General features: G+C 30.2%; 6 protein-coding genes across 7 annotated transcripts; 2 read left to right on the top strand and 4 right to left on the bottom strand.

Moving 5' to 3' along the window:
• Positions 1–59: 59 nt before the first annotated feature.
• On the bottom strand, positions 60–941 carry LOC103578888 (NADH dehydrogenase [ubiquinone] 1 alpha subcomplex subunit 7-like). Its single transcript, XM_008560132.2, has 3 exons — positions 774–941; positions 514–692; positions 60–245 (listed from the first exon to the last, which is right to left on the bottom strand). Exons 1-3 carry the CDS (start codon positions 840–842, stop codon positions 134–136), a joined length of 360 nt encoding a protein of 119 aa, XP_008558354.1. The 5' UTR covers positions 843–941; the 3' UTR covers positions 60–133.
• Positions 942–1157: 216 nt separating this feature from the next.
• Positions 1158–2636, bottom strand: LOC103578896 (NTF2-related export protein). The gene is made up of 4 exons (XM_008560142.3): positions 2460–2636; positions 2263–2349; positions 1550–1694; positions 1158–1464 (listed from the first exon to the last, which is right to left on the bottom strand). Exons 1-4 carry the CDS (start codon positions 2466–2468, stop codon positions 1274–1276), a joined length of 432 nt encoding a protein of 143 aa, XP_008558364.1. The 5' UTR covers positions 2469–2636; the 3' UTR covers positions 1158–1273.
• An 81-nt stretch (positions 2637–2717) lies between these two features.
• LOC103578913 (GDP-Man:Man(3)GlcNAc(2)-PP-Dol alpha-1,2-mannosyltransferase) lies at positions 2718–4712 on the top strand. The gene is made up of 6 exons (XM_008560161.2): positions 2718–2892; positions 2952–3161; positions 3236–3465; positions 3552–3769; positions 3854–4398; positions 4476–4712. Exons 1-6 carry the CDS (start codon positions 2870–2872, stop codon positions 4690–4692), a joined length of 1443 nt encoding a protein of 480 aa, XP_008558383.1. The 5' UTR covers positions 2718–2869; the 3' UTR covers positions 4693–4712.
• On the bottom strand, positions 4690–6525 carry LOC103578903 (RNA 3'-terminal phosphate cyclase). The gene is made up of 7 exons (XM_008560150.3): positions 6251–6525; positions 6065–6182; positions 5668–5992; positions 5470–5611; positions 5273–5412; positions 5046–5202; positions 4690–4977 (listed from the first exon to the last, which is right to left on the bottom strand). Exons 1-7 carry the CDS (start codon positions 6290–6292, stop codon positions 4762–4764), a joined length of 1140 nt encoding a protein of 379 aa, XP_008558372.1. The 5' UTR covers positions 6293–6525; the 3' UTR covers positions 4690–4761.
• Positions 6526–6756: 231 nt separating this feature from the next.
• Positions 6757–10408, top strand: LOC103578929 (vacuolar-sorting protein SNF8). 2 transcript variants are annotated; one of them, XM_008560186.3, is made up of 4 exons: positions 6757–6864; positions 6940–7745; positions 7831–7927; positions 10231–10408. In XM_008560186.3, exon 2 carries the CDS (start codon positions 6945–6947, stop codon positions 7701–7703), a length of 759 nt encoding a protein of 252 aa, XP_008558408.1. In that variant the 5' UTR covers positions 6757–6864; positions 6940–6944; the 3' UTR covers positions 7704–7745; positions 7831–7927; positions 10231–10408. The 2 variants fall into 2 exon arrangements, with proteins under 2 accessions (XP_008558408.1, XP_008558417.1); XM_008560195.3 differs by having other exon boundaries at positions 6940–7749.
• Positions 7814–10702, bottom strand: LOC103578921 (uncharacterized). Its single transcript, XM_008560174.2, has 6 exons — positions 10452–10702; positions 10257–10335; positions 8390–9894; positions 8196–8327; positions 7969–8133; positions 7814–7898 (listed from the first exon to the last, which is right to left on the bottom strand). Exons 1-6 carry the CDS (start codon positions 10487–10489, stop codon positions 7871–7873), a joined length of 1947 nt encoding a protein of 648 aa, XP_008558396.1. The 5' UTR covers positions 10490–10702; the 3' UTR covers positions 7814–7870.
• Positions 10703–10969: the final 267 nt, after the last annotated feature.

The following is a 10969-nucleotide window of genomic DNA, read 5'->3' as shown; positions in this document are numbered from 1 at the left end:
AAATAATAAAATGAAACTAAATTTATATTACGATTACACAATTATTTAAAATATAAGAATATTAATTATTTAATTTTTATTATCTACATTTAAATAATTACATTCTATACTTAGTTTGTTTTTTCTTGACTCATTATTTGTCGTCGAACGGACCCACAAATTCAACTTTAGGAGGATCAGCTAGTGGAGGGTCGTATACTTTATTAGGAGTGACAGGTTTTGGGGCCTGAGTTGCTACATTTGATCTAGAAAAAATTTTACAATTTAGTTTATTTTTTTTTTACGAGTGTGAAGTAGCAGACATCAGACAAATTTAAAATTATAAATAAATATCTACAAAAAATGCACTTATTAATTTTGAAATTTTTCAAATGCCCATTTTTTCAAATTTTACTTTATTAATTATTTACTCTATTAATAATTTTAAATTTGTTTGATGTCTGCTACATTCACATTCATATTTTTTTTTATCAAAGCAAATAAATAAATAAATAATTAAATAATTATCAATACCCAGAAGCAATCAATTTTCCAGAAGCTATAACTTCTGGTGGTTCGACCAAACGTCTGGCATCTCTTGAGTAATAATACACTTTGGAGGTTTTGTGAAATGGACCACCAGGAATATTCGGTGGTGGCTGAGTTCTTGATGCCAGCTCATCAGCAAATCTCAAATGAGGAAAGAATTTTCTCTGGATTAAAGAACAAATTACATAATTTAAAAAATTATTAATATGTCAAATGAATGTTATTTTGAGGTTACAAAAACTTACTCCTCGAATTATTCGTCTGAGTAATTGAATAGCTGGTCCCACATCACGGTGCGGAACTTTCCCAGACATTTTAAATTTATTGTTCAATCACACAATTAATTATTTTAACTTTTAAATTGAAACCACATCCAATATTGTTTTTTTTTTTTTTGTGAGTACTGAGTTTTCTTTTAGAAATTTTATTTTGTACGCATGCGTAATCAGATGCGCTCGCCCATTTTTTTTTGCGCGAAATTTCCCAAACTCAAACTTATACTATTGATAAAAATTATTTTATTTATTATCATTGATGTGTTTAAATTAACAATCAAACGATTGAGCTAGATAATTAACACTTTAATTTAGTGTTTTTTGATTGAGAAAGTATTTATTTATAAGTCCAAGTACTAAATTATAATTATTTATTATTTATCAGTACAAAATTTGTTTATTTTTTTTACTTTTAAATTTATGTGAATCAAAATGTAATTGTATTTTATTAATTTATAAAAGAAAAAACGTTAATTTGAATTTGAGCCAGCAACAGTTTCCAAAGACTCTTGAGTTCTGAAACAATCACTGACTATTTTCCATTTATCACCTTTGGCAGTGACCAAAAACACCTGATTGAATGGCTTCGATGCTTTGTCATTATATTTAACTTGTCCTCCAACTTTAACTAGAAATGTCAACTGTTCTTCAACTGCTGGACCTGAAATAATAAAATCATATAAATCATAAATGTCATTAACTAATAAAAAAAAAAAAAAAAATAAATACTTTAATGTGAAAATTACTTGTGACAGGTTGAGCATCTAATGACGAAACAGAATGATTTGATACTGGTAAACTTATCCAAAATTTTTGAATCTCATCTTTGCCTTCAATTCCATTTCCATTCCATATCAATTGAGCTGTGTCCAGATACAATCTTGCGATATGCTGTAATAGTGATTTAATTATAACAATTATTTAATATTACAGAATAAATCCAGTTAATAATTTAAATACCAATGACGAGCAACTTACAGTCACTACGTAACTGCCCGAGTATTACTGACAAATTTATAAAATATGATTTGAATTTAACTGTTTATTAAAATCTCTACTGTAAAATCGACTCAAGAATCTTTTATTTATTTCTATCATCATGAAGACATGGCATAGACTAAATTATATTTATTTTCTCTTAATTATATATATAATAGTTACATATATTCAGCCATATTTAGTGATAGAATAATTAAAATATTAATTTATTTAAAGAAAATAAATACGATCATCTTTTTCTCCCGCGAGATTTAAATGTAATTCGAATAATATAGATAAATTAATTTATATTGAAACTTGGCAGTAAAATAGAGTTCAAATCATAGAAAAGCACAAATTGAAGTAACTACTTTTTTAACGATACCAAATTTAATAACATTAACTGATTCTATCATGTAGATTTGGCCGGAACAAAATACTCCTTGTTTTCTTATTAACATTAAAATAGACAATAACTTACATATCTTCTCTTATCCAAACTTTCATAATACAATTTAGTAAACTGTTCAGCTGTCCTGCAAGCTTCATCAATTTTGCTTTTCAATTCCTAAAAAAAAAAAAAAACAAATAAATTTATTGTTACAATCATAATTGTTGTTTTAAATAAAACAAATGATTATTAATAAATATTAAAATAAACATAAACATAGACCTAACCTGATCCATTTTAAATTTGTATTTATTATTTTCCAAAAAAATTCTATACCATAAATAATTTATTTTTACTTATAAAAAATTATTTATAAATTATTAGACAGTTTTATTGATACTGTACAAACAACAATGATGATAATTTAGCACATGTGTCTCTCCACCAAAGACCAAACACAACAATGTTATTTATATAGTATATATAAATATACTGTACATGTATTGATCAATTGATCTGACCAGCTGATGATAATACTGATGCATATTTTTATTTCCAAGTTTACAAGTGTATAATTCTTTACTTTTATTTATAAGTTTAATTTATTTGATAAAAAACGTCTGTGATCCACGTTGACATAATTGGGGACACTCATTTTTCAATTTTTTATCTGCACTGCGACTTAATCGCCCCCAAAATGGGTTATATTGAATTTTTTAAGTGAGTATTTAAAAAAAAAAATAAAACAATTTATAATAATTATTTTTTATATGTTACAGAACTACAATAACAACAGTATTTAAAATAACAGTAATCTATATAACTTGTATATTAAAAACAATAAAACTACTTCCAATTTATTTTAAAAAGAAATTCACCAAAAAAGAATTTGACTCCAAAGAGACAGTTGGAATATTCCATCCTTACTGCAATGCAGGAGGTGGTGGTGAAAGAGTTCTATGGACGGTCGTCAAAGCTCTCCAAAAAGAGTAATTTATGTTTTATTATCTAATAATAAATCATTTACCCCAGCGGTATGTCTAATTTATTAAAATTTATTTAGGCATCCTGATGTACATATTGCGATATATACTGGTGATCTCGAAGTAGCACCAGAAGAGATGATTAATCGAGTGAAAAGAATATTCAACATAAAAATAAATCCCGTTGAATTTATTTATTTACACAAACGTAATTACGTCGAAGCTGAGATGTATCCGCAATTTACTCTCCTGGCACAAAGTATCGGGTCATATTTACTTGGACTCGAGGCTCTTGAAGCACTTCAACCAGGTTTTAATCATTATTATCTACTCATCATCATCCTCCTTCTATACTTAATCTAATTATTATTATTTGATTTTTAATTTCCATTACAGATATTTTTATAGACACCATGGGATACGCATTCACCTATCCTTTATTTAAATATATCGGGTGCTGTCGTGTTGGATCTTATACTCACTACCCAACAATATCAACGGATATGCTGAGACATGTATATCGTCGAGTAATTTCTCATAATAATCGTAGAATAATTGCCAGTAATCCTTTCTTTTCGATTGCCAAAATTATTTACTACAGATTATTTGCCATAGTAAGCGACAATTAATATTTTAGTCTATAGAAATAATTCATTCATTTATTTATTTATCAATAGTAAAAAAAAAAAATTTAATAGCTTTATGGTTTTATGGGTCGACGTGCGGATGTGGTGATGGTAAACTCGTCATGGACAGAAGACCACATTAACGCGATATGGAAATGTCCTTTAAAAACATTTCGAGTGTATCCCCCGTGTGACATCGAGCGTCTTGTAGAGTTGCCACTTCTAGCAGACGACCAAAAAGGCGATGTCGTGAGAATAGTCTCGGTAGCACAATTTCGACCTGAAAAAAATCATCCGCTGATGCTGAGAATAATGTACGAGCTGAGGTCTATTGTCAAAGAAGAAGTTTGGGAGAGAGTCCGTTTAATTCTCGTTGGTTCATGTCGGCATGATGAAGACAAGAGACGTGTTAAGGATATGGAAGATCTTTCGAAGCATTTGGCTGTGGATGAAAATGTTGAGTTTAAACTCAATATACCCTATGATGAGTTGGTTGATGAGCTTCAACTGGGTACCATTGGACTACATACCATGTGGAATGAACACTTTGGTATCAGTGTCGTCGAGGGCATGGCTGCTGGACTTATTATGGTCGCTCACAATTCTGGTGGTCCCAGGTAATTTGTTTATTTATTTTTTAATCTGGTTTGTACAAAGAATTAAAATTACTAAGTGATTATATATTTCTTTTCAGAGCGGATATTATTGAAACACAACCAAGCAGTCAGACTGGATTTTTAGCAACTGATGCTGAAGAGTATGCAGCAATAATTGCTAATATTATTGAAATGGACCAAGATACTAAAGACATTATCAGAAATGCCGCGAGAGCTTCAGTCAATAGATTTTCTTGCGAACAATTTGAAAATGAATTTACTCGGATTATAAAACCTCTGGTTAAAACAAAATAAAAGTCTTTATAAATATTTTATTTTTAATTTAAATAAATAAAATTACAGTATTTTAGATGATAATTTAAATTAATTAACAGCGTTTGTGAGACCGCAGCCATCGCATTCAAGAATATTTTGTTTCGAGTCACCGGCATTCTGATTTGCTGTCACTTGGCAACGGAATCCGCGGTTTCCTAGCATTAGTTCAGCAACTTTAATTGCTGTCTCCGTGTGCTGTGTAAGTTGTTGCTTGCCCAGTAATAATCTTGAGCGACCGTGTGCTAAAGCCATCAAAAGCACCATCTAAAAAATAAATGTTTTTTTATGATCCTTCAGTAATAACAAGTAAATAAATGAATGAATGAATTTACTTGGTCCTGCATATGCTCATCAATACAAGAACCATCAAGAATAGGTTTGACGATCTGCTCAGCAGCTTCAACAGCTGGATCTGATTTATTGTCACGGCGATTTGAACCAAGTCCAGAGCCTCCAATAACAGATCCACTGTTCAGTTGACAGACGACACTACAAATTAAATTTTTTATGTTAAAAAATAATTATACAGTTTAGTAATTAATAAAAAAAAAATAATAACTTTATGCCAGATCCATTGCCGACAGCCATCTCTCTGTCTTCTCGATATGACTCGATATTAATTGACGGAACTGGAATATTATTGTCAGTCAATTTCCTGTGTATTGTGTTTTTGGTCACCTCTGCCATGTTGTAGGCTTCCTAAAATTTATTTAAACTTTAAAAATAATTTATAAAACTATCGCTAAAATACTCAACAGATAAATGAACTGATCCAGCAACATACGCCCATCCTGAAATACTTTTTATCTCACCCTGATGCAGCATTTCTACAGAATTTAAACTTTTTACTGGCGGTATTCTGAGATGAACTTCTCCACCTCCTTTTGGATAATATCCTCTACAATAATATATAAATAAAAGTATATAAATAAAAATATAAATAATTATTGTTACCTCTTTAAAACGGTAAAATCAAAATCAGCCCCTAGTTTATTCAACCAAGGTCGGAAAACTTCTGTAAAATATTCAATGTGAGGCCCCATCGGGACATTGGTCCCTCCTTTGAGTACCAGAGTAATTGGCTCACCAGGAGGCAGAAATAGTGCTATTGGTAGAGCGACTTGGGCAAGTAGACAAATGCAACCAGCAGTCTGGGTGTCGGCATGAAAAGTTCGTTTCTGCGTTTTACTTATAACTCCTGGAATAAATTCTAAACGCGTTGACCCGGGGTACCCTCCTTTTACTTGGGCATTGCACATACTCTGTGCAATTTCAACTCCTGTTAAATTTACATATTATATTATAATAATAATATATTTTGATATTTATAAATATACATTTTACTAAATACCTTTGAGATGCTGGGCAGCCAGTCCCGGCTTTGGACGTCCAGCTCGTATATTTTCAATTTCTATAGGTATTTTGTAAAGTGCACTCAGGCTCAGTGCTATTCTCAGTACTTGTCCACCCTATGAATAATTACACTCTATAAAAATAAAACTCCATATAAATATTCAAATTTTTTAAAATTACTTACACCTTCTCCCAGACTTCCGTCTATTTTTACTAATCCCGACATAACTTTATGCAGTTTTATAATTTGAACCGACACTAATTACCCAGATTAAAAAATTAAACCAACAAAATTTTTATGGATAATTTATTTAAATGTCAGATAATCAGTCAAAATTTAAAGGTTTGTTTATTTGCTATCAAATTTAAAACTGTTACTATCTGCACGTGTGCTGTCTGTCTTAATTCTCTTTCTTTATAAATATAATTACGGTGATATATATTTACGTACACATCCCAGTGCTAAACTCCCACCACCTTCTTTACTCATCCCCATTATTTTACCGATAATTTTTTTTTTTTTTATTATCATTATTATCAGATAAATAATTGCTCTGAACATAAAAAATATTTAGACAGGTTATATTTTAATTAAAAATAATTTTAATTTTAATTTTTTTATTTACAAAAGAATTTTACAAGATTTTTTGAATTTTTGTCGGCAATGAAGTTTTCTTATTGAATCAGCTGATGTGTATACTTTGTGGTCCATTAATATTTCATATAAAAGATCACTAGTGATGACAGTACTCTAGTTGATGTAATCAATTGTTATTAATAATTCTGACAAAAAAAACGGTAAGAAATTGTTTAATTTATATTTGTAATTACCGCTGATTTTTAAATTATTATTAATATTATTTTTAACTGTAGGAAACATGAGACGTAAGGCAGGTATAGGAGCGATTCATAAACAAAAACTAGAGCAAGAAAAGTATAAAGACAAAGGCACAGCAATTCAGGAAAATCAGTTCGAACAGATGACCAAGCACATGGAGATGTTCAGAACAAACCTCGAAGAATTCGCCACCAAACACAAGAACGAGATAAAAAAGAACGCACAATTCCGTCGACAATTTACAGAAATGTGTGCGTCAATAGGTGTTGATCCTCTGGCATCTGGAAAAGGTTTCTGGTCAGTGCTGGGCATCGGAGATTTTTATTACGAACTAGCAGTACAGATTGTCGAAGTTTGTTTGGCTACGAATTACAAGACTGGTGGTTTGATTTCACTTGATGAGCTGAGAGATCGATTGATCCAAGCTAGAGGCAGGCGGAAGGAACATCAAGAAATAACCAATGAAGATTTGTTGGCAGCAGCTAAAAAATTGAGAATATTCGGCAGTGGTTTCTCCGTACTCCCTATTGGCAGAGGAAAGTATTTGGTACAGTCGATACCTGGTGAGCTGAGCATGGATCATACAGCTGTGCTCCAGCAGACGAGTATTACAGGAAACGGTTATGCTTCCGTGTCGCTGTTAGAAAGTGAACTAAAATGGGAACGTGATAGAGCACAGAAGTCACTTGATCATATGGTTAAACTGGGACTTGCTTGGCTAGATGAGCAAGATGATAATGAGATACTTTACTGGTTCCCCAGTCTATTCACAGCTTGTGTTGACTCTAATACTTGTTAAAATAAAATAACTGATAATAATAATATAATTTTTTTAAATATAGTAAGTAAGTTTAAGAAAAAACATCAGTTTATTAAACAAAATCTTTTATTTTGTATGAAGAAAATACTTTTCACTTTATTTACAGATTTAACACAGCTTGCAGTTGAAATAAACTTGAAACTTTGTCACCTCGCACCATCACCATGATCAAACCTAAATAAAATATTTAAAAGGATTAATGTGTAAGTCGATTAATTTTTTTTTTTAATTATTACTTATTTACCTGTGGCTTAAATGGGCACGTTGCACAGCGGCAATCTGTTGCCGATAAGTCATCAATTCCTTATTCAGTTCTTCATTTTCATTTTTCAACATATTAACTTTTGATCGTAATTCTTTGTAACGATTTTGGAATTTATTAGCCAGCGATTGAGCCTCTTCCTTCCACCTTTAATTAATTAATTATTAAAAAAACAACACAGTTTTATATTTAATTATAATTTTAATTACCTATTAGATAATTTTTGATGAACTTTTACGTATTTCGTCAACTCAGTTATTTTATCTTCATATTTATCTTGAATTATTTTTAAATTTAAAGATTTTTCAAAGTCCACCGACGAGTTGTTGTCATTATTTAGTCTGTAAAAATTTAGTTTTATAAAAAATAAAATCAATAATTTGATTAACGAGTAATTACTTACGTCGATTGATTTTTATATTCTTGAATATTTTTTTCTAGTAGATCAATTTTTTCCATCAGTGAACTGGCTTTGGCTGTTGACCTGTCAGCTAAATCGTTGGCTTTGCGTAAATCTTCTTGAAGTTCTCGTATTCGCGAGTCCAATAGCCGACGTTCATTATCACGCCGCGTTATCTCGCGATCAAAAGTAATCTGCAGTGTTCTCAACTCATTTGAAATACCATCGCGTTCTTCAAGAGTCCGAGTAAAACGTTTTTCAAGACTAGCATATCTCTCAAAAGCTTCTTTGGTTCTGTCCTCAGCCTCTTTGACCCGGTCCTCGGTGTCTCTTGTGCTGTAAATTTGATTCCTTCTCAACCGATCATGGCAACTAGCCAACTTTTCCTCAAGCTCACTCACTTTATTGTCAGACTGCCGCATTCTCTCCTCGTACTTTCGTCTGCAAGCTTCTTGACAGTTTTCAATCTTATACTCAGCATCCTTTAATTTTTGTTCCAACTCAACAGTTTTTGAATTTGATCTCTGTAAAATATCTTCGTAATTACATTTTACTTTTTGTAATTCCTCTTCATACAATCTAGACTCTCTCTGCACTCGATCAACCAGTGTTACTTTGTCACGTAACTCCGCTTTGAGTTCTTTTATTTCAAATAAATACTTTTGAATATTTTTTTCATAATTGCCCTTCAGTTCAGTCAACTCTTTGTCTAAGCGAGCGGTAAATTCTTCAGATAAATTAGCCAATCGATTTTCTAATTTAGATTTTTCATCAATAACTCGAGCTTCGCGCTGTAAAACTATTTCTTTTTCCTTCATCGCCGTCTCTATTAATTCAATAGCTTCGGCAACTTTTTCTTTCGACTCTAAATCCTTAGAAACTAATCTACTGACAACTGATTTCATTTCTATAAGCTCATTATCAACTTTTAATTTAAGATTCTTTATACTCTCAACTTGTCGCTCTGCATTACTACAATCAGCCTTTAAAGTTTCAACAGTTTTGCGATGAGTTTCATCTTTTAACGTTAACTCATTTTCTAAATAAACTATTTTATTTTCTAAATCAGTCTTTTCATTTTTGAGCTGAGTCAATTTATCTCTTGCAGATTCCCACAGAGTTTGATGCTTGGTAAAATTATCTCTTACTTGAATAAGTTTAGCTTCTAATACTTTAATAGCTTCTGAATAAGCTTCTTTTACATTATTTATTTGCTCTTCATAATATTCACTTGTTTTTCCATCGGACGGATGAGTTGCTTTCAGTTCTTGCTCAAGTACATCGACAGCTTTTAGTGACATTTGCCATAATTGAAACATTGATTCCTTCTCCAATTGTATTATTGATATTTGTTTTTTTAAATTATCTATACTTTCCTGATTACTAACATTACTTAGACACTCTCCAGTATTATTGGAGAGTTTAAATGACTCACGCGCTATATCTGATGCATTTTTATTTTCTTCCTTAAGAATATCTATTTCTTCTCTCAATTTTTTTTGCTCAAACTATAATATTAATTATTATTATTATTATTATTATTATTATTATTATTATTAAAACTATTTTTCAGAGGCTGATATAGGATCAGGCAAATCAGTTAGTATTTATTATTCTTTCACGTGACGTTAAGCAATAATTTATTGCTTCTTTTTTATTATTTTACAAAATTGCTCAACTACATGTCATTATAAATTTTTTTCACAGTTTACGATTATCTGTATATACTCTAATTAAGAAATAAATATTAACTGAGTCACCTGATCCTATAGCAGCCTCTGAATAATATTTATTTGTAGAATAAGGATCTGAATAAAACTAATAATTATAATTATTATTTACAGATCAATGCAATAAATGAATAACTTACTTTACATGCCTTCAGATCTTGCTGAAGACTCTCAACTACAGTTTCATATTCTCTAATTATTAAATTTCTTTCATCAGCGCTAAAAATGTGAAAAAAAAATAAGTACAAATAAAGTGTGTAATTTTAATTTATAACTCATGTATCGTAATAAAATATTTTTACACTGATAAATTAAATGTGATTATAATAACTTACCCATTTTCACATACTCGGTCTATGTCAGTCTCCATCATATTAATTTTATAAATTTAAATTAAAATAAACTATTAAGTCTTAAGTATCCATAAAAATATACAATAAAAATTTATATTAATCTGATATTTATTTATAAGTGCGTAATGCATGATTTAAAAATATAAAATATATAATAAAAATACATATATTTTTATTTGTTTTGACAGAAAAAAAAAGGAAAAAATAATAATAAACCTCAAACAACGCAGACGTCAAAGCGTACAAACAACTAATGACAATCCATCAGCAGCGACACCTTCATGCGCACGCTTATTATTTTAAACTCAATAACAGACTTCGCGCCAAACATTACATTCGTTTGTCTGGTGTGTTTATTATTTAACCTCAACTTAAAGCTCTCAATTTATTATTTTCCAAGGCCTCTAAATAATTTAAAAAATTATCCAGTATATTTATTCAATAAGTTGATGATTTTAAAAGACAGTTTTGTTTTTACCCAGCAGTAATGTGGAGAAAAT

This window comes from Microplitis demolitor, chromosome 1, assembly GCF_026212275.2.
Source record: "Microplitis demolitor isolate Queensland-Clemson2020A chromosome 1, iyMicDemo2.1a, whole genome shotgun sequence".
Classification (NCBI taxonomy): domain Eukaryota; kingdom Metazoa; phylum Arthropoda; class Insecta; order Hymenoptera; family Braconidae; genus Microplitis; species Microplitis demolitor.
This window is presented reverse-complemented; position numbering and strand designations above follow the sequence as displayed.